Source organism: Pezoporus occidentalis, unplaced genomic scaffold (assembly GCF_034315485.1).
Source record: "Pezoporus occidentalis ecotype Australia unplaced genomic scaffold, CSIRO_AGI_Poc_V1 ctg66, whole genome shotgun sequence".
Lineage (NCBI taxonomy): Eukaryota > Metazoa > Chordata > Aves > Psittaciformes > Psittacidae > Pezoporus > Pezoporus occidentalis.
This window is the reverse complement of record NW_026916009.1, coordinates 1,876,291-1,898,951: the sequence shown is the minus strand read 5'-3', so window position 1 is coordinate 1,898,951 and position 22,661 is coordinate 1,876,291. Positions and strand designations below refer to the sequence as shown.

Sequence of the window (22,661 nt, the reverse complement as noted above, 5' to 3'; positions counted from 1 at the left end):
GATTAATTATCAGTCCTTCCTGTGTTCTTTGCTCTGACTCACCTGGTTATTTATGCCTTTTCTTTTTCACAAAGGATAAGCCTGATGGGTAACTGCTAGGGTCTCTAGAGATGACTTCATTGCTATCTAGGAATACGCTTGACAATGAGTGCAGCTCTCCACTGCCAGTATTCATATTAACACAACACAAACACCATATAAAATTATCAAATCCTATTTGTGCTTAGACAAACTCTCTATAATATAGCTCTTGGTTCACATCTTCAGGAAGAGATTAGATATACCAACATACAATTCAAGCTTTTACAGCTGAAAACTACATGATGTACCAAAACAAGCTTACTAACTATTAAAGTGAACTGAAGTCAGTCTTGACACTATGCCGTTGCCCCAAAAAACAAATGTTTAAGTAGCTTCCAGTCCGCTACTCATACCTTGCTTTCTTCACCTTGCCTCAGTCTCCCAGGGCTGGGTGGTACTGATGGACGCTTTCTGCCTTTCTCTTGTTGGAAGAGATCCTGCAATCTAAATTAAAAAAAATAAATAAAATAAAATACACAAAACCAAACACCCAAAAAAATAAATTAAAAAAAAAAACACAACAAAAACCAAAAACCACAAAACACAGCACCAAAAAAAAACAACACAAAAGACAAACCAAAAAGGTAATCAAAAAACAGGTTACAGGGTATTAGCAGTGAAAGGCACAAGTTATGAAGTTTCCCCATACTAGAATACAGCCAAGCATGACTTCACAGGTCTGTACTGCAAATTCAGATGGTTGCTAACATATGCCAAAGCTATGTATCAAATGGCCAAAGACAGAATATTTTCTTCACCTCAGGAATAATTTCACCCAATCAATTGCCTTCCCACACTCCCTTCTTCCTCCTTTATTCAAAGGACATTTTCTCCTCCCAGATGGAGCTCTACAACACAATACTTTTATCTAGTTTCAAATGATTTTCTATTCCAATCAACCAGCTGTCTAGTATTAACCAGCAGAGGACATTCAGCACAAGCTATGCAGAATGCGTAACGACAGCAACTGCACTACAGGGAAAGGAAGTACAAAAGAACCTCCTTCCTCCTATAACCAAAACAGCATCAGTGTTGCTCATGATTCCATGCCCTCTTACCTATTATTCCAGGCTTGCAGCATCTCACAAAGTCCTTGTTTTTTAGCTATCAGAGACTCAAAAACAGACTGCAGCTGTTGAGGTGTGTCTAATGATGATGAAAGCAGCCTTGCTTGGATTTTCTCAGTCCAGTTTCGAAACTCACCCTCTTCCATCTGCCATAAGAAAAACTATCAGTGTTCTGTTCCCAGAGTTAACACTAGATCCTAGTGGCTTTCCACACACTTTGAGCCTATGGTCTGCCAATACAGAAGTAGTTTATTACCTCCTTTTGGGCAAAGAGGTCTTCCATCTTCTCTTCCCTTGTTTTGCTGAAAGTATCTGTTTTCAGAGAAGCAAGGCGATCATCAACAGCAAGATATACTTGTGACACCCTGCCAACAGGGATGCAAAGAGTTAAGCTGTGACTACTTGAAATATCTTCAACATTCTTTAATAAAAGTCCAAATGTTTTTAAGGTTAGCATTTAAGAATACAAAAAGACAATATACGTCAGTCTGCACTGCAGGTTGTCACCCTGAATTTACACAAAAAGTCTAAAAAAGTCCATTAGTATAACAGGTAAAGGTAATTAATAAGATTCCAATACCACTCTCCCTTAGAAGTATAAACATATAAATGTGTTTTAAACCATCACTTGTCCATTAAATAATGACTATTTAGCAAGTCATTTCTATACTAGCAAAAATAGCTTTATGTTCTACTCATAAAATGCCCAAAATACAAGCTGAGGAAGGCATTAAAAACAAAGCTTACTTTTGAGAGAAGTCTTTGAGATCCTGCAAAATAGTAACCTTTAACGGAGCCTGCCGTTTGATGTAGATCTTGGGGAGTGGGACACACACTTCAAGCAACCGGATTGCAGAGTAGCTGAGAAGACAATACAACGCCTATTAACAAGACACTCCCCACATAGTACTAATTCTATACCATACTGCAGTTTCTGGCCCTTATATGAAGGGGTGCACTGTCAATGGCCAGAGTTTTCATTACTTTTAGGAGCAGTAACACCCTGTTCATTTATCTCCTAGGCAAAAACTATAACAGATCAAATAAAAAAAAAAAACAGAATTCTGAAAGTTTGAGATTAGACACAGAAAACGTGTTTTCTTTCTGCATCATGAACTTAGGAACACTGCCCACCCCATCCAGAACAGTGATGGACCCAGAATGCCCTCTGGAAGCCAGCACCCGACCCTGCACTTGTGACTATACTGCAGTTATGCTCTCCCATGCCATACTCAAAGTGAAGGACAGACTTAATGAATCCTTAATAGAGCTACATGCTTCACATAGTATTAGAGAGAGAGAGAAGGAATTTTTTAGCAGTGAACCTCACCTGAAAGATGCCACCATCTGATTATAGGAAAAATACTGGTGATAGTCATGGTGAATGGAATGACCACAAGGCTCTACATTGGCCCTTCGAGTGTACTGGTGCCCATAGAATCTCAGCTCAAGGTATTTTGCAAATGACATAGACCAAGAATCATTGGAAAGGGGAACAACTGGTGTCACCTGAAAAATTGAAAGCCAAGTGTCTTAATTTCATCCTTCAACCAAGATTAAGGACAAGCTAACATAGGCAGCAATCTAGTATTCCTACTAAAAGAAGCACCTGGAACCCTGAAACATACTAAACAACAACAAAAGAGAGCATGTATGCAAAGCTAAGGCAAATACATAGTTAAAACAAATCAGATAAACACCACCTGCTGATTGAGATGAGGACAGGCATTAAGTTGGGGGGAGTTCAAACATATCCTTGACAGCTTATATCCGATAAGCTGTTTCTCTGCATAGGGACAATTTCCAGCAATCCAGTCAGCAGCAGTGGTTTCAACATATGCTTTTTCCTTGGTGATTCTTCAGCTACAAACATCTGCAGTTTATTTCAAATTCAGCAGTGCTTGCAAGCTTAGAGTAGCCACTACTTTATACATACTTAATAGCCGCAAACATATTAGTGTTTACATGAGCACACAGAAATAAAAGGTTATAGAACAGGTGTATACACAGCAGCACAGGGCTTGCCTTCAGTAATTACATTAACTTCCTCCAGGTATCTTTAAATCCAACACCTATGTTTAAGACAGCATAAGTAGGTGAATTGAGTCATCCCCATGGGTAATTGAGATGTTTTGCATTTCAAGCACTGCATGAATCTTTTTTCATTAAGTCTTATTCTTCTCTCTTTGAAGGCTTTTAAGTTTTAGAATGTTTGGCTAGAGATGAGCATCCAGTTAGCAATGTTTTCTTAGCTAAATTATAGAACAAGTTTCAGATAATACACAGTCTTACTATCTTGTGGTTTTTTAAAGCAACTTCATTCCTCTAATGAAGATTTTACTTACTTTCTAATGACTACTAAAGGAAGTCTAGACATCACATTGACGCAACACAAGACTGCCCAGTCCATACCAGACCAAAGAATACCAAGTGGGTTTAGCCAATTACTAAGCCAGTAGGTCTTCAGTGTCTGCCCTTCCCCATTCTTTTGATGCTCACATTGATTCACTGCAGGGAAAGGGACCACACTTGCCACCTCTAAGAGGACAACTCCATTTTCCACATTTGTCAGAAACTGGTTCCTAGTAATACATCAACTCCATTTAAACCTATCCTCTTAGAGCCAGGTTTGACACTTTCCCACACGATTACCTCACAAGAAATTTCACCCTCAACAGCCCTCTCTACAAGAGGAACTTTTAGATACATGAGAATACCTGTATCAGCAACAGGCTTTATGCTAGTTTAGCAATAGGTCCAGGGATGAGCACTTTCTTAAAAATACTGCCTTTACATACAAAGCCAAACGCAACAAGAATACTAAACTGGAATGATTCTTAAGTCCACATCCTTACCTGTTTACACAGTCTACACCAGGAGTAAGTAAGAATGGTGTGCTGGTACCCAGGGACTGGGGAGTCCAGCTCCTTTAACACAATTTGCACACAGCCTTGCCCGTGAACAAAGCGCCGAATGTGGTGCACCATTGGTGTTTCACAGAACATGCTGGGGCATTGGTAGGAAGGCCTTATAGAGGTAAACAGAAAGAATAATCACAGGCTAGGTGTTGCTATAGAACAGATTCAACATACCCAATGTGCCTTTCAGTATCACAGTACTGTTTACCTTTAGTGTAGAAGTTAGCTAAGCCTTAGTGAGGGCTGTTTCTACAGTGAATTGTGCTCATTTAGAAACAGCATGCAGGGAAATTCCCTTGCCAACAACCACCATATAGGTCTAAAAAGAAGTGACTGGATAGTAGTTGCTATCACAATCTTTTTATAATGAATTGCTTTCTACCAACATACTTCCTGTAGTCCACAAAGTATGGATCAATAACCTGGAAGGGCCTGGCACCAAATTAGAAGATAACTTTGGCAGTGTACCACAGCAAAGGCTACTGAGGTCAAAGGTGTGCCAAAAAGCCTTCAAGCTAGTAATGCTTCAGCTTCCTGAAGGAAGAGGTGAGCAAAATAATGCCATATAACCTCTTTCAACAGTAAAAACTTGTGACCTTTCTTTGGATGGGTTTCTTTTAAGTCAGGGAAGAGAGTGTTACAACAGAAAAATAAAAGCTTAATTGTTCAGGTACCAAAGTGAAACAGGGAATTCCTCAAAAACAGAAAAAGCCTGAAAAAAAAACCTAGAGCCTCCTTGCTCATAGGAAATAAATAAATAAAATTTAATTACCAAAACTATGGCAATTGAGAAGCATTCATGTTAGCACACTGCTAGTCAGCAGCAGCAAAGAAGAATTTAGAAGTGGCAGCTGAGCTGCTCCTCCTCACTGATCAGCACAAGGAGAAATACTTGTTCCTCCAGAGAAGGCTGAACATTAAGAGTATTTTGCAACAGCAAGTGGCCAACGGAGAGAAGAGAGTAACCTTGTCTTCTGAGAAGCCACAGGTTGTCTATCCAGCTTCACAGCCTGCTGAGACTCTGTAGAGGGTTCTGGCAGTACTGATTATTACTGAAACGTAACAACTTGCACCTCTGTCAGATGAACTAAATTACACAGTACTTTGCCAGGGCTAAAAGTGTTCTGAAGCATTTACACTAGCCACCTTCCAGATACAACAAAGCCTTACTCCGAGATGTTCAGATAACTCTAAAGGAGTAGGGTCTTTTCCAGAACTCGTACGAAAGCTCAAATAGGAACCCTCAGAAGACAGTCATCAGTACAGTTGCTTGTCTTGGTAAACAGCTGTTTGGAATACACACTCAGATTCTTAACTATGTCCTTAAGAGTCCTGATAGCTACAAGAATGTGTTAAATGAACAAATCTGTCTTTATGAACTTTTAAGTCTCGTTTCATAATCTGTTCCACTTCTCATTATAGTAAATAAGAGGGACAGAGCCCAAGTGGGAAAGCAGTAGATGTAACTACTTTTAAGTAGTGAGCACAAGTAACTGAATTCTTAAATACAGTTCCTATTTCACTTCAGCATGATAATAAAGCAAAGGGAACAACAGATTTAAGTGGTAAGCTTTACTAGGACATAACCAGCTCTGCTATGATCCTAAGTGCACAGGAGGTACAATCTATGAAAAGGTTGGCAGGTCAGTTATACAGAGCTACCAAAAGCTTTTTTTGTTTGTTTGTTTAAAATGAGATTTAGAGTAAGTTCCTCCTCACCTGAAACAGTAGCGCTCCAAAAAAATCCCTAGTGTCAGGTCATTTTTTCCATAGAACTCCATGGTCACAATCCTAAAGCAGAGAACAGAATGCTTTAGAGGATGGATGCTGATACTGTTAGCTGCACAACAGCCATAAGGCACCCAGATCAATACCTGCTGCTGGCTTGTTTTCACCCCTGTATACATTTAGGGACTGTTTTTTTCCCCCCTCCTGACTACGCTTCCTAGATCCCTGCTGTTAGGTTTGCTAATAAGGAAATCAGGAGTGTTACTAGAACAACTTTCAACTTGATACTTAAAAGTCAAATAGAATTCAACTGCACTTTTTAAGATCATGCTTAAGAATATCTAGGCACAAAAACCTAGACAGCTTGAAGCCTTTAACACTACAAGAAGACAAAAACAGCCTTAAGAAAGCCTTATTTTACTAGAAGATGTAATAAGCAACTTCTGTTTTCTTAGAACCTGAGGTGACCAAGTCACTTAAAATGTCTATCAGTTTAGATGTCACAATTCAGACATCTCTAATAACAGTAATTTAAATCCTCTTATTGTTGCTGTTTAGTGAGCTTATCACCACATTCTTTGGTTAATTCCTAAGCTTTTACAGTAACTCTAGACCTTTCCCTGTGAAAGCACCATCTCTATATTTCCAGGTGAGCTAGATGATGAAACACTTAAGACTTGTCCTGTCTAGTAGAGCTAGAAGCGTGTCATAAGTTGCACACAATTAAGAAATTACAGCCCCCTAAGCTAGAAACAGTTAAAGTTCCTCATTCTGATGACAATAAAATGAGAAATATAGCAATATATTCAAATGGCACTCTCAAATAATACAACCTAGAAGTATTCGGAGATTCTCTTAGGGCTTACTTTTGGGCTTGGATATTCTTCTGTGTTTATATACACCATTTCCCCACAAAACTGCATGCAGTGCCCTCCCCACACATACATTACTCTGCAGTGAAAGGATCAACTAAACTATTAGGTTTTAGGCTTGGCTTTATCATTCATGCCTTAGGGATTACATGCTCTGGATCCACTTGGCTAAGTAAGACCAAATTCTTCTGGCAACAGTTCCTGTCGCAGGATGGGCACAATCTACCAAGAAGTCCTCAAAGAAATACTGCTATGAAGCAAGCATTGACCTTGACTTAGATAAAAAAAGATAGCAACCATACAGGCTGTAGAGAAGTAGTTTTCATACCAGGGGCTAACACAGGCACTTGGAGCATTGCTGGACTGAGAAGAAGAGCTACTGAAGAGAACACAGAGCCTCTGATGGTTTACTGGACTCAGGCAATCCACCTGGTAGAGAGAAGAAAAACTCATTTACTGGTTACAGACACCTCCATCTACACACAACTCCTCATGACAAAATTCTATTCCAGCAAATTTATTTAAAGATTAATCTCTGCTTGCTCCTTATGTACTGATTAACCTTGCATTATCTCTGAGCTTTAGGCAGACTTGTACCATGTATAATTGCTAACTGCAGTTTTAAAACAGCATAACTAATATGCCTAATAAAAGCAATGCACATATGTGTTTCTGTGGAAAGGAAGCCAAGAGAAATGTAAAACAACAAAAGCCCCAAGACAAACATCCAGAGTCTCCGAAGCACTGTATGGTTTAGGACACCTTGCAGTCAAAACTCTGCCTCATTCAGGCTATAGAAAGACTTTTAACTTACTGTCCTCTGTGAAGAGATTTACCACTGCTGCTGGAATGTAGCTGTTCCCCTTTCCACACCCTACAGAACTATGAAGTTACCAAATACTTTTCTTTGATCACTGAATAAATTTAAAACTGCATCAACCAGTCTGATCCAGAGCAAGGGCTAGTCTTATGGTTGTAGCCTGTGAAGCTACACAGATTTACATTTAAGCACCACTAAATAGTGACTTCCACTCATGAGCTTGAGGGCTGACTGGCTCAGGGAGCAGATGTTTGACTATTTCAAGATATCAGTTCTGCTACTGTTGTTCATAGACTATTTTCCTTAACAGCTTCCAGTTCAGGAAAGTCCCAAGATCCTTTTCTTCACATACAAGCTGGTTACTTGCAATAGCAGTTTCCCCAAAACTTTAAATATTTTGATTACAATCACATATTCCCTTCCTTTGAACATTCAAAGAAGTTTCCTCCCCTCCATTATGAGATTCTCCCATTTCCTCAGATCACTCAAACTTTTTACAATCAAATACTTCACTGCAATTACAGCTTACTGCATTTTCCATGACATTAAGCCCTCTGAAGATGGAAATATTATGCTTTTAGAAATCACCAGTACAAGCAGCAACAAAGCTTAGTTTCAGAAACTACTTGATGTTTGACCCCCCTTCATGAACTCATTTTCATGTACAGCTGAGCTGAACAGGCCATGTCATACACTGATTCTGGGCTGACTTTGTGCCTTTCTCAGGAAGCACAGTCTCACAACCTCTTCTTCCCTTTTCAGAGAAATTCTGCAGTCAGTCTCTTGTTCTGCTTTCTTATACCCCTACAATCCCTGGTCATACAGGCTTGTTTAAGTGCCCAGAGTGCTACAAGCTAAAATGCATTTTCAACCCAGTCAAAAAAAAAGCAACACACAAACAAAAACAAAGCCAAAAACACCCACACAAATGAAAAAAAACCCTAATCACCAACCCCAAACCTGATTTAATGTTTAATGCCTTCTGTAATACCATGCAAAACTGATGTAACCTGGGTTTTTCAGTAGCATAGCTCTGAATCTTACCTTATGAGACCATGAGGATTCACCCTGAGCCAGTCCCTTTTCATCCTCTTCATTCCTGCAGCCAGTTTTTCCAGTAGGGACACTAGACATCTCCCTACTTTGGGCAAAGGGATCTCCATTTTTCTGTAGTATCCTCCCTCCTCTGGCCCGATAGTCAGCCAGCATTCTGGCCAAGCTCTGGCTATCACCCAGATGTTCTGCTATTCTAGTACTGACCAATTCATGAGAAGGTAAGACTTCGATAGCCTTGGCTTGAATACTCCCATTCATCCCTTGTAGTCCAGAGAAATCCCGCAACAACTGTCTCTTCCTTCTGCTCTCCAGCTCTTTGTATTCCTTATTAAGAAGTGGAGACCAATAAACTTGCTCAGGGAAGTAATCCCGGGCAGGGCATCTCATGCCTTTTTCAGTCAAAAGAAATGGTTCACGGAACATCAGTACAGGAGAAATACAGAGAATTACATCTTTCAACTCCTGCTTAAATGCTGCAGAGTAAGTCTTGAGACGATCTTCAGAAGAAGTTACTTCCTCTGTGACATATAAACCAGTATCATCCTGGAGAGGATCTCTGAAGACTCTCATCTGACTCTTTGACTCCTGCAGGTCATCTGCCTGTTGAAAAGACTCTAGTGTCTGGCTATCCAGAGTGACCAAGTGCTGGTCCATGCCATGGAGGGGCAACAGGGATGTTTCAGGTATTGCAGGAGGTACAGAGTTGAACACTGGAAATTGTGACTCCAATTTGTGGTGCTCTTGCTGTTTTGAAGACACCATTTCCAGTTGACTGTTCTCTTGGTCGTCTCTCTCAAATAAACCTCTTTGTTCAAGCAAGCTGACCTCATCAGAGGACACAGACCCAGAGATTATAGGCAGTTTTTCAGAGGATAGTTCAATGTCTCTGACTGCTGTGCTGAAATCCTCACCATTGAAGAGGTTCTGTTGTTCATCTTCGTCTCCTGGCTCCTCAATAAGGGAGTGAAAGGAGGTGTTTCTGGTCAGAGTAGGGGGCATGGCAAACTCATCCATAAGGAAAGAAATTTCCAGCTGGGAATGATAAGCCACACAGACCATGAAAATCAGAATCTCCTTCACACGGGCCAGCTCGTACTCTGCAGCACCACACAACTTGATAGTGCAACCCAGGTGCTGGGGACACCCTTCAAAGAACATCAGGGTTTTTGTCTGATCTAGAAGAAAACAAAACCAACATAGGAGTTAAGATGAGAACTACAGTTAACCTGCTCTTAGCTATCTCATACACTGAAAAGAATAAAATAATAAAAGAGCAAGTAATGTCGGTAGCACAATCCAGCTGCAGAAATTCACATCTCTGCACTAAAATAACATTTTTTGCCAGCAAAACAAACATTTGCTATAGAACTCCTGTTTTGTAAAATAAATCATCAAAAAGTCCAAGTGAAGGCCACGTGGAACATGTTGGCCTAAACAACCTATTCTAAGATCACTGTAGACTCTGCAGCAGTGAAGCAAAAAACCACTATCTTCCCAGGCATATTTGCTCATCGTTACAAGTCAAAAGCCTACATGATTTTGAGTACAATTTAAAGGCTGGAAGGTGGCACGTGGAAGTGGAAGGAGAAGAGATGCAAAGACTGCACCTCCACAAAGACTTGCATGAATAGCATCTACATGTGCTAGCATCACTGGGAACCTGTCAAGCAGCATTTCTTCCTTCACAAACTTCCACTGCCAAAAAGAAGTTACAGAGGAAAAAGAACACGATTTCTCAAAGGTGCACAATGCCTGGACTTGGGGCAGCATGTACAAATTGCAATGAGGAAAACTTTGATTGAATATGTTAAAGTAAGATCAGGTGATCTTTTGAGGTCCCTTCCAACCCAGGCTGTACTGGCTCTGTTTCTATGTGGAAAAATTCCTTATGGTGAGGACGGTTAAGCAACCAAACAGGTGCCCAGACAGACTGAATTCTCTATTCTGCAGTATTTTCAGCCTAATTAAAACCTAGTGTGTCTCATCTTCATTAGATCATTCTTTCATTTCAACAGCCAGTTCACTGTAGTTTCAAGATGTAACAATGTAAAGAAAGATGAGTAGGAAGGATAACACTTGATCACACAAGGCACCCAACATTTTAGATCCTGTTAAGGGAAGCAAAACATTTACCCTTTCACAAACACAAGCTAAGACACGTCAAGTTTACTCACCATTGGGCAACTGGAAAACTTGCATATAAAATTTATGACAGGTTCCCAAACGTGGTTTGGTCAACAGTTGATCCATTGACATCACTAAGTCTCCCTGGGTCATTCGACTCACCCGGTCTAACACTTGCTGTAAAAAATTGAAAGAACAGTAAGAATCTGCAGTGCAAAGAGGGCAATGGCACCTTTAGGTTGCTCTTAAAAAAACAAACAAGCAAGCCAGTGTGACCAAGGAAACCTCTCACTGAAATGCAAACTCTGGGTTAAACCCATGACACAAACACACACCTACAATATACAAGAATCTTAGAAAAGCAGGAAATATTTCTGGTGAGAGGTAAGACTGTGCCCTTCCTTGGAAGTATCTGGATCTATTCAAGTGAAAAGAGTTCCAGGAGGTATAGCGTAGTCACCACAGTGCTGGCTACCAGAAGCTCAGCCAACTCCCACAGCTGCTCTGTTTGGCTATCTGTACCCTGTCCCACAAGGACAGAGAGGCTCTCTGGCAATCACTGTGGACCCATGCAGGTTTTGCTACAAATAGGTGCTAGAGTTACCTAGAACCAAGCCAGAGTTTGCCTGTCCTGTCTTTTCGCGAGAGAAGTACCATTAAAAGAGAGCTCAGATTTGGTTAGAGTCAAAAACAAGATAACTCTTAACTTCTCCTTGTAGCAAGCTCCCTGGGGAAAGCAAAGAGATCTACCACAAGACCCAGTCTAACTTTGACAGGAAACACTCACCGGCTTGACATTGATGACCAGAGTGATACCATGCTCTAAGAGCATGTCCTGAGCAATTCGGGACACAGTCTTCTCAACAAGAACCAGATTAGGCCTGACATCAACTATCCGCTGTACATAGTTCTTCAAGAACTCCCTTTCCTGCAGACAGGAATAAAGTACGTTAAGAACAACAATTAACTACAACAAATCCACCTTAATATTACTTTCTCTCTCATTTATACACTGACCTTTCCTATAAAAGGAGGGAAACCAGCTATCCAGAAACCACCATCAGTTGCCCATTGTGCACATTTCATCATCCCCACAGCACAATACTCAAGTTTATCAATAATTTGTTACATGCACTAATTGCACATAAGGATGTAGTCTGATGACAGTCTGAAGTAAGAGACTTGCAGCAGAATCCAAACATAGATACACGAACCTTATATCCTTACACGGAAGAAGTCTTCATGTTTCAAAGCTTCTAGAATTAGAGCATTCTAAACCAAAGCTTTTGCAGTATTACGCTTTCCATCTTTAGATACATGCTAATGTTGAGTGCTGGCACTCTGCCACTACCATTCACCAAGAGTATGCCAGTGTTCTACACCGCTACTACTCTATACACAGACCTTCAGTCCCTAAAATCTGTATTTGGAGAGAGTGCTCCTGGAGTGGGATCCAAAATACTGTGCACTGAAAAATTGCTCTTCTAATCATGCCCACCTTCTGGCTTCATCTCACTATCCCCTCCACACTTCTATTTCTGTGCACAGAAAGAGAAAGCAGAGCTTTAACTCCATCTGGATTAAAAGCTTATACTGAGGAGGATACAATTTCCCAAGCCTCTATTGTGTTAATGCAGCTCACGTCAGTCAGTTTTTAGAAGGTCTGTGCAAGAGATACCACAAAAGCAGTTTGTCAGCTCCTCAGAACACAAATATTCATGTTAATGTTGAAAAGACACAGCTTTTGCTAGAAGCTAATATTTTCAATTTAGCTGGTATTTCTGTAGCATTTTCTGTTCTGTAAGACTTTAATGCAGATCACATTCTAAAGCAGATGCTGAAATAATCAGAGACCAATATTTAGAAGGTATTTAGAAGCTACTTCTACCCCATCCAGACAAAGGACAGGTCTCAGCTGAAGCTTTTACTAGAAGACCAGCTCACTAGGCAGAGAACAGAGACAAGTTCTATCACTAAAGCTTTCATACCTGTAATCCTCTCCATTAATCAACAAACAAAAGTGGGTTTAAATGCATGCTAAAGAAACAATCAAATACAGAAACAAACCTCATGGCTCAAGCCCAGTAGGGCACCCAACACACTTGTTACGAGTATCCTGACAAACACTTAAAGATCGATTCTCAGACAAGAATGCAGTATGTCTTGGTCTATCCATTTCAGTGTTTTCATATTTGAAGCACCTCCCTGCTCACAGGGGCAGGGTACCTGTTTTAAAGTGACTCTTTGTAGTTCGTCACTTTTTAGGTTGGTGGCTGTTCCATTTTTTCAAGCCTGACAAGAAATAATATGGGTGCAACTTAACCCTCAGCTACACTAACTTTTCTACTATTTCTTCACACACTAAGCCATACCTAGCTCTGACCTTCTGTAATAAGGAATTGTATGTTCCTTATAGAGGGTATCATTAAAAAAAACACGTTTTTTTAAAATACTGCATTTAATTGTGAGGATCAGAAGATCATTCTCAGTACATGTGTTGATGGTTTTTGTTGTCAAGTTACAAGACCACCAGCTTGTACTCTATTTACTGCAGCAGTTTTCTTAGCTAGCTGCTAGATGAGATTTTTCTCTTTCCTATGCAATCTCACTCAACTCCACCTTACACACTGAAAAAAAAACCGAATCAGATGTGCACTGATGATCTTATTTTGTTTTAACCAAGAACAAAAGCATGCTCTCACCTGAAGTACTATAGGGTCTATGCAGGTAAACTTTGTTTCTTCCCGATACAGGTACTCAATTGAGCACTTCAGCAGAAGAATTTTGGGAGTTTTTAAGCAGGAGTTCATCTGACAAGAAGACACAAAAATTGTTACAACAAAAACACAATCATCTGGAAGATAAAGTGTACACAAGAAGATTGGGTTTATCGTGGGAAGTCTATCTCCCAAAAGTGTCTCAGCTAGCCTCCCAACTATACATTCTTCCTTCTTATGAAGATATTACACCCGGTTTTGATATTTCACAGCTACTGTCCAGTAAGAGTGCAGTAGTAGAGGTTTCTACAGTCACCTCCAAGAAACCCAAAGTTTTGATACACTTTGGAGCCTCCATCCAGATCACTTCTATCTTGACCTCCTGCTTTATCTAAAGGCTCGTTTTACTATATTGTCATAAGCTAGAACTACAAAAGCCTTTTTCTGGCTAAAACTTAGGGCAATTATTAGACACCTTCTGAGGCTGTCAGGGTAGAAAGGATGTTTTTCTATATGTGCATGAGAAAATCTTCCCCCCACCCCAAATCTCTGGGCTAAAAGAAAACAGCTTGGAAAAGAAATGCTTTAAAAGCTATTCTGGTTTAGGGACTCAAACTAGAGAAAGCTTGCAATCCTCCTGACTGGTGACAGAAAAAAACACGACACAAAAAGAAAGTCACAGCACATTTGCTTCCTCAGCACGAGCTATTAGCCAGCACTTGATTAGCCAAGCGTACATTACCTTTTTGTGTGCAACATTCTTAGTGCAAACAAATCCATTCACCACCATGGAGTCAAATTTCTTTCCACCAGGAATCTAATAAAGCAAAGAACATTTTACAGGTGTCATACACTCCCATAACTTCTAATGCAGTAAACCTAATACACAGAATACCTATTCTAGCTGATGTACAAACTTTAGCTACACCCTTAGCTACCAGATGAAACATCAGATACAGTCATGCTGGACACACAAATCTTTTCTTTAAAAGTCTGGCAAACTAAGGACAACACGAAAACATGTATGAAGTTCCAGGATCTCTATGTCCCTCCCAACAAATGCATATTTGTTAAACAGGGTACATTCTGGAAGATAAGCGAACCTAACTTCTATAGGCCATCAGAAGCATACCCCTTAGCACATGCCATTTCCACTGACATCAAACAAGTTGTAAGCAAAGGAAAGAAGGAAAGGAAAACACAAAGGAGAGAAAAACCAAACTTCTACCTACTAGCTGAACACATCGAACACTTGACTACTGTGCCTACAGTTACAAACAATCACAGGAGTAATGAACAACATGAAACAGGTTTCTGAATAACATGTTTCAGAGTACATTTCTGTTATCAGCATGAGAAAACAGCAGACAGCTACAAAGAGCTTTCACCTCTGAACATCTGCTCTTTGGACTGGAGATTCAGGAGAGAAAGCAACTACTGATGCTGCCTGAAGAGATGCCACCAGAACTATGAGGTTCTCCTTATATCTTACATGGCTTCCAAATACAAAAGGCCTCCCAAGGTGAATTTTGTCAAAGAAAAACAGGGCTGAGCCTTTGATCCTCAGTCATACTAGCTCCTTGAATGTCAGTTTCACATCAGCCTCTCAGAAGAAACTCTGCTCGCCACAACTCCAGCTTTACAGTTCACCAATGTCAACGCTGCGACATCTGGCAGAACCGGATGCACTATCCCACAGCAATTAAGTTTTCCTCTTGAGGAAAGTCACTGTACTTCACATGGGAGGAGCTCAGTCTTCCATAATGGATAGTTATAGAGTAACAAGATTGCTACACAGAGTTCTGCAAGCTACTTATCCAGCACTCAGTACATCTCCAATCCAAGTACGAAACAAGCAGAAACCAGAAAAGGAAGTAAGTCATTAAGAACATGTTGCTCTTTGCTACCTTCTGCAGCCTAAAAGAAGAGATCAGCTCCAGGGCACTGAAGTGCCTTTCCCAGTATGCAAAGCTCCTTCTGTGCAACTTCTTCTAGAATACCACCTTACTGAAAGGCTACATTGGCCAATTACACTACTAAACATGCTGGGGGTAGTACAAAAGGAACTCTTCAAACAAGGGGTGCTCCCAGCAGCTCCACCCTTTCATTTCCCTACATCCACTGTTTGATACTTACTTTTTTGATATGAACAAACTGGCGGATATCCATGTCATCATCTCTGTTCTTGACATCAGGCCGTACAGTTTGAACTACCTGGCAGACCACAGGTACAATGATATCCCTCCAGGACAGTGACAGGGACTCATTGTACAGAAGCTGCTGAAGCAGTGCCATCATGTGGTTGTGATTAGCAGACCTGAAAACAAATACACGTCTCATGAGAAAACGACATGTAACAGTGATTAGCTGAAGTTGCATTTCAGAAGTAAATTTCTTAACCTTTAGAGTGCAGAAAGTCTCCAAAGGAAGAGCTGCCGAGAATGTTCTACAGTCAGCTCTGGTCCTGCACTTCAATATATAGAAATCACAGGGAAATAAGCAATCAAAATATACTATAAAAAAAAAAGTGGTTTTCACAATTCAAATTAAGTCCTTGTTTTGCCCACTGTAAATTAAGTCCCACTGAAAGGTGGTGGAACAGAGTGGCTTCAGGAATTGTTAGTCAATATATGCAAATTCCTTTTTCTACATATTTCTTACAGCAGCCTTTCCATAGCTTGTTTCTCCCCATTCTCTTCCCTCAGCAGATCAAGATTGCTGTGATGCCAGCCTAGGGGTGTGAAAAAGAGTTCTTTGGACTTCTCCTCCACCCTCCTGTTGAACAACGACTCTGAAAGAGACAAACAAACCTTATTAATATAAGGTCACAACTGAATGTCTGTGTATTTCTGAAAGGCTAGTTTGAAATGGGAAAACTTTACTAAGACATAAGCCTAATCCTCTTGAATAACTGAGTTTGAGCTAGATGTCATGGTAATATGATGATGCAAACAGTATTGAGTATAAAAGTGGTGAGTGTACAAAGGCAAAGTGAGCTACTAAAATTCTTGTACTGCCAGTATAGACCAGTTTTCCAGAATTGAGCTGTTACCAAGTTTAAGACAAAATTTCAAAAACTGAATCTTATATCCCAGTTTTGCCTATAAATAAGCAACAAATTCAAAATATTATGTACATTTGTAATACATAACCATAATACCTTTCAGACTTATAGCATTGGTCCAAGGCACCGATTTGATTGACAAAAAGCAGCTGATTTGAAGACATCTACATATAAGTGGCATTAAAAGATCTAGTTATTTCATTTAGGCTGCAGCACAGGTATCAAAAATATCTTTGTAGAGGCCCTGTTTAACACGCCTCCCTGACAGATTTTAAAGAAATGCTAAGCTACTAATTCATATGTCACACTTCTGAAGCTTTAGATGACTTGCAGCCCTGACCCCACACACCACCTCCTTGCTGCTCAGGTGCAGACAGAGCCTAGATGAACAAGTCTGCTGGCAGCTATGTCACAGTATTTAATATTACAGAATTATCAAGGATCTTCTGTCAAGGAAGTGGCACAAACTTATCAAAAGACCTCAGCACATTTTCTCACGTCCATCCACATAACCATCATATACATAGGTGTAGCTCTGCTACAACAAACAGGATGCCAATGAAGGCTATATCCACTGAATATATTCATTTCTAAATCTTAAATGTCAGCATGAACTATAGCCATTTCTACTTTGGAAACAGCCAGTGGGTTTCAACAGCATAAAATAGTCCTCACTTAGAGTAGGCCTTCCACTTTCAATCACTATCTTCTGCAGCAACTCCTTAAAACTTCTCTGGTTTGCAGTACCAAGAGTAGAGGTTCTTTCAGGAGAGATTTATGTGCTTTGAAAGAATTACTAGATTGTTTCCCATACAGGTATTATGATATTACAGAGGGAAGTTATAAGCTTCCCCATTCTCATAATGGCTGACTGTAAGTCACATACACTAGTAGTGTAAAAATTTTCCATCGGTAAGTAGTAAGCCTTCAGAGTTCAAGCTTAAAACTTCCCAGAGTGCATGATCCAACTGCAAAATTCTCATACAATAGCAATCTGAGAAGGATGAATGGGAAAAAAAAAAAAGGACTTAAAAAACAACAGTTAACTTCTTCCAGATGTTCCATACCCCAAATTAGCTGTGCAGAAGATTAACAGAAACTACATCCCTTTTCTTTCTCCTGCAAAAGCCCAGTTAAAGCCTAAGCATCAAAGACTTTGTTTGCTGGCTGCACAGCCACTGGGGTTTTCCCCTTATTTCCTCCTCTTACAAGCTCACCAAAATCAATACCATTAACTGGGACAAAAAATCCCAAAGTTCACCTGGTCACAAATACTAGAGGGCACATGGGTTTTAAAACTCGCAACTGCATCTAATGGCAATTTCAGAAGTACATTTCAGAAGTACAAATGGTGGTGGTGGTACTAATGACAAAAAACCAAGACAGATTTAAGAGATGAAGCTTTAAGCTATTCTGTGGAAGCACAGCAACTAATCATAATCACATCTTCATTTGCTTGCACAGAAAGTTAAAGATCAGTTACATAAGTCTGTGGGTGGAAAAGTTGTGAACAGACCTGGCACTTAGACTTAAAAAAAAAACAAACAAAAACCCCAAACAAGTAAAAGCTTTTCTTTAAGTGTTTTTGAATAGAGAAAACCAAGAAGAACCTTAAGCTTGAAAGTGCATTCCAAAAAGTTACAGTATAGCTTATCTACCAATTTTGCCACAAATAAGTTCAGATTTACTGTCAAATAAATATTTCTGAAGGGTTAACACCCTAGTAAAGGAATATTGAGGAGCTTCCGTCATTATATTGAAACTGCACAACAGCAACATTTTAAGCTTCTCCTTACCTTTAATAAAAGCATCACTTATGGAGAACATCTGCTGCCCTCCGTTCTCAGGATTCAAATACTCTGAAAGAAGAGAGAAGAGGGAGATAGGCGGAGACAAAGAAAATGACAGGTTACACTGGTGTGCCCATATAATTAGGATGCATAGGATGTACACGCCCACACCAGAAGCAGCAGCATTACTCATCTAAGCATTTAGTCACCAATTTAGCAATAGCTTTATGGGTGGTAAAGACAAGAACATCCTCTCATTCTTGTTCTATCAAAAAGTTCTAAGACAACAAGAAAATTGTACTTATTACTGTGAAGAAACAAAACAAACAAAGGAGACACAAGGAAAGACTGAACTAAAAGTTTGCTTTCCCCACTGACCCAGACCACACTTCTCTCAATCTGAATACAAATGTGCTAAGCTGCAAGCAGACACCATAGGAATGTCCAGAGAGGGAATGGCCTCCTCACTTTGGTCTCAAATCACAGTTTCAAAAGCCATCTTGCTCTCACACCCCAATGAAGTTCTTAGATTGAAGTTCTCAGCCATAAGATTTATCTTACTTGGTGAAGGAAATGAAAGAGCCTGCTTTTCAAAACCTAGAAGTCTGAAGTCTAGAACAGTTTAAAGTGTTTTGAGGAATCAATGCTGACAGAGGCGTACTCCCAGCAACAAAGGAAAATAAGAGATATATCACTTTACATATGGGAAAGACGATGAAGCTCCATCTACCATCCTTGTTTAGCTTGCTAGATCTTGATCTTTCATGCAGGCTGGCTGGCTACAAAAAGCTTGTTTTCTCTACAGGCCATTAGACCGTTGTGCCTTTAGTTAGTTCCTTTGCTGTACAAAGGGATTGTACAGTGAGAAAACAACTGCAATAGCCCAAGCACTTATACAGTGCAATAATCCAGAGTCTGAAGCTCTATATCACATTCCCTGAGAATGGTCCAGATCTACTGCCACAAACAGAATGCAAGACACACAGCTTTCACACACCAACAGAAAGCAACAGAGAGCTGACAGGACCCAAACAATCACAAGTCTCTGAACAGCAGCACTCATAGACCCTTCACATGCCACCATTTTCAAAACCTGAGCTTGTCCACAGTTGCCCAGTTTGAAAACATATATACTCAATAGATGATCAATGTGCCAAAGAGAAGCTGCACGCTCCCCCTGCAGTATAATAGTTATTTGCAGGTTCCTTTCACCTCGTGCTTAGATTAAGAGTCTAACATTACCAGTAATCTACTGCTTGATGAAAGCTGGCTCACCCTCAGCATTTATTCACCCACAACCCCACAGACTACCTAGAGAAAGTCACGTCATGCTGTACCTTCACATGAGTATGTATACTAGCACATCCATCCCTCTCCACCTTGCAACAGCCTTAGGGCAGCAGCCTCTACTGTGAACACACTCATATTAGGTCTGACATATACATCTGACTGACACAGCAAAGACAGGAGTTATCCCTAGCTGAAACCTAACCTTAGTTATGCTCTAGTCAAAGACACAGGTGGCACCTCTAAACCAGCCACACTTCTCTTCAATACAGCTTCACCTCCTATAACTTTGGTTCCAATTGTGCCCCGAGAAATTCCTGACAAGGTAAGATACCATACCCCCTCATAGACTGGACAGATAACACACTCACAGGTGTGAGTTTCAGATGGTGAGAGTGGTTAATGCGCATTTCTTACACATCATCCCTAGATGCATCATGCACCAAAGAAGAAGCAGCAGGGGGGAGGAGGAAGTTCCTGTAGTGGTTTTTGTAGCGTTGTCTGTAAGCAGTGAGCTATCAAGTGACTGTCTTACAAGCTCCCCTGAAGAGGTCCACCAAAACAACCCACCCCAGAACATGAATTCCAAGGTCTGACCCAAGGGCATCAATGAAAGCAAATACTAAAATGCACACAGAAATTCACAGGTCTCCAATGGAAACCAGCAAGCACATTTTTTATACACCTTACAGCTTGCTCTGGTTAAACATCAAAACGGACTGGTCTGAAACCTCAGCTTTTTTCCTAGGTACACAAACAAGCATTCATGTATCCACAAGTACCCACTAAAAACCAAGGTGCACCTTCCAAAAAGTGCACCAGGAGGGCTCCTGATAACAGCACGCTAAGGCTTGGCAAGCGATGGTGGTAAGGAACTGTGTCATAGCTATTCAGATGTTCTTCTCTTTCCCCCTCCTAACTAGATGCAGACATCAAAAACTAGCTACCAAAAATACCTCAAGGATATCTGACTGCAAAGACATTTAGAAAACAAAGCTTCCAATATTGTTAACTTTTTAAAAACAGCAACTTTAAAATAAATCACTTATCTCTTTCCCAAATTCAAATGCAGAAAGCAATCAAACTTTGTTTCCTCTTTTGATAGACACTACAAAGTACCATTGTCTTTAGACAGTGACACTATAAATGAGTCTATACTCACTTGTAAGATACTACAAGGCAACTAACTTGGAGTCACTAGAATTCCATGAAAACACACCAGACATTAGTCAGTCTGTAACATCACAAGAAGTCCTGCCATTAGACTCAGACTATATACAAACCACATTGTTGTAAAACACAGCTGGTACATCACAGGCAATTGCTTCAAAGCAGCTGACTTCTGTGACTCGTGGAAATTGCATATCCCTTAATCATTTGAAGAAACCCACTAACCACTTAGATCAAAGTTGACCTGCACTTCTAGCACTGATGTTTTGCCCTATGAGTCCTCCCCCAGTGACTGTAATTTACCAGTTGTGAGGAAATTGAGTTACTCGCCTCAGAAGGTGGATGTGATCTTCAATTTTACTGCGTTATTTCAAAAGAAATCAAGTCACTGCCACCCAGTCTAATGACAAAAGACTACTTAAATAAAATCAAGCCAGATACACAAGTCTATAACAGTCATAGGGAAGTTACTGATCCCTGACAGCAGCAAACACACCATGTCACTGATTAACTACAGTACTCTTTTTTTAAAATAACCATGTCCTATTTTACATAGAAACATAACTATCTAGTCTTGACTGTCTAATCATTGTGATACTCTCCAACATCCTGGATGGCATCTTTTGTCAAATATAGCCAGGATAAATCAGGAAAACAACATGGAAGACCTTGCACTCAGACTTTAATATTTCCAGAATAAAGTTTTAACAGTCATACATTCCACTACTCTAGGCTCTGCAGTATACACCGTAGGATATTGTCCCGCCTAATTCTGAAGGCCTTGAATAATAAATATCTAAGTACCTGTGAAATTACAGTCTCCCTATTGCCAAGTGTTTCTTGTTATTCAAGATACTATCAATTCATTTTAACTTGTTGCTTCCTGGTTAGGTCATTCCTGTAGAGACTCCCTGTACTTGTAGAGGGGACAGATTTTTCCAAAGCTGCAGGATAATACCTACCTCTTCACAGTGCATTTTAGTGACTCACACCTCTACCCTATGCCAATTCCGGGCATATTACTGATACTTCCTCTTCAAGGGAAATCCATTCTCTTAAAATAAATTGTTCCCAGTTTTCACTACCAATTACACTACTACAGCATAACCTAGTTAAAAGACCACACACTTCAAGAACAGATAACAAACACCAGTCAGCAGAGATTCAGCAAAGATAGCAGAGTGCTACCATTATACGTAATTCAAAGATAGAAATCTCTCTCCTCTCAGTCCCCTTACCACTTGCCTTTTCCACTGATTTTCTCCAAGCTCTCCATCAAAGTCTTTCTCAGAAAAGCTTCAGCTGTGGTTATGAGAAACCTTGATTTGGCCATCATTTTCCAAGAGAATTAGGTTCTCTTACATTTCCCCTTCATCATGTTCTGCTTTTCGTATATGGAGATAAAGACTGAGATATGTCTGAAACCAGGACTAGCATTCTGCCAGTCCTTTAACACTGGCCAAGCCAAACTAACTACTACCCACTTTACTCCCAACACACAGATAAAAAGAAACCTGCCACAGTTGTGAATTCATAGGATACTGCAGCACACCTGGGCCTATTTCTAACTCATTTACTCCAGCACCCCTGCCTCCTAAAAGGAATTCATCAGTATATTCACCTTCTCCAATCTTTCCTTCCCTGCAGATGCATTAGCTTTTCGTTTGATTAGGGCATGAACTAGAAACAAGTTGAATGGAACCAACAATGAGTTGGCGTCAGTAATGCTGACAACACATCCCTACTGCTGAGACACTTGACATCAACTTAGATTTTTACCCTACTCTGCTCCTTTCTCAGGAGGAGGCGGGGAGGAAATAAGCAATTAGATTTCCCTTCTTCTACCCATATTTCAGTAAATAACAAGAGGTGACTATGACAGGCACTAATAAATGGCCCCTCTAATTTGCCTCTCTCACCCACGTCTAAAACGCTTTCAAAGTCAGCTGTGACCAATTCCTTATTTA

At 40.2% G+C, this 22,661-nt stretch overlaps 1 protein-coding gene across 5 annotated transcripts in view; it reads right to left on the bottom strand.

Moving 5' to 3' along the window:
- The window catches only part of PIKFYVE (phosphoinositide kinase, FYVE-type zinc finger containing), a 62,656-nt gene that overhangs the window by 14,250 nt on the left and 25,745 nt on the right, over nt 1–22,661 (bottom strand). For all 5 annotated transcript variants that reach the window (XM_062640608.1, XM_062640605.1, XM_062640606.1 and 2 more), the window contains 16 exons: nt 18,244–18,306; nt 16,045–16,174; nt 15,520–15,700; nt 14,126–14,200; nt 13,369–13,476; nt 11,454–11,594; nt 10,717–10,843; nt 8,531–9,717; nt 6,995–7,095; nt 5,786–5,857; nt 4,004–4,175; nt 2,479–2,657; nt 1,896–2,009; nt 1,405–1,513; nt 1,140–1,294; nt 435–525 (listed from right to left, as the gene is read on the bottom strand). In XM_062640608.1, the coding sequence (XP_062496592.1) occupies nt 435–525; nt 1,140–1,294; nt 1,405–1,513; nt 1,896–2,009; nt 2,479–2,657; nt 4,004–4,175; nt 5,786–5,857; nt 6,995–7,095; nt 8,531–9,717; nt 10,717–10,843; nt 11,454–11,594; nt 13,369–13,476; nt 14,126–14,200; nt 15,520–15,700; nt 16,045–16,174; nt 18,244–18,306 (3,005 nt within the window). The remainder of the gene's footprint in view (nt 1–434; nt 526–1,139; nt 1,295–1,404; nt 1,514–1,895; nt 2,010–2,478; nt 2,658–4,003; nt 4,176–5,785; nt 5,858–6,994; nt 7,096–8,530; nt 9,718–10,716; nt 10,844–11,453; nt 11,595–13,368; nt 13,477–14,125; nt 14,201–15,519; nt 15,701–16,044; nt 16,175–18,243; nt 18,307–22,661) is intronic.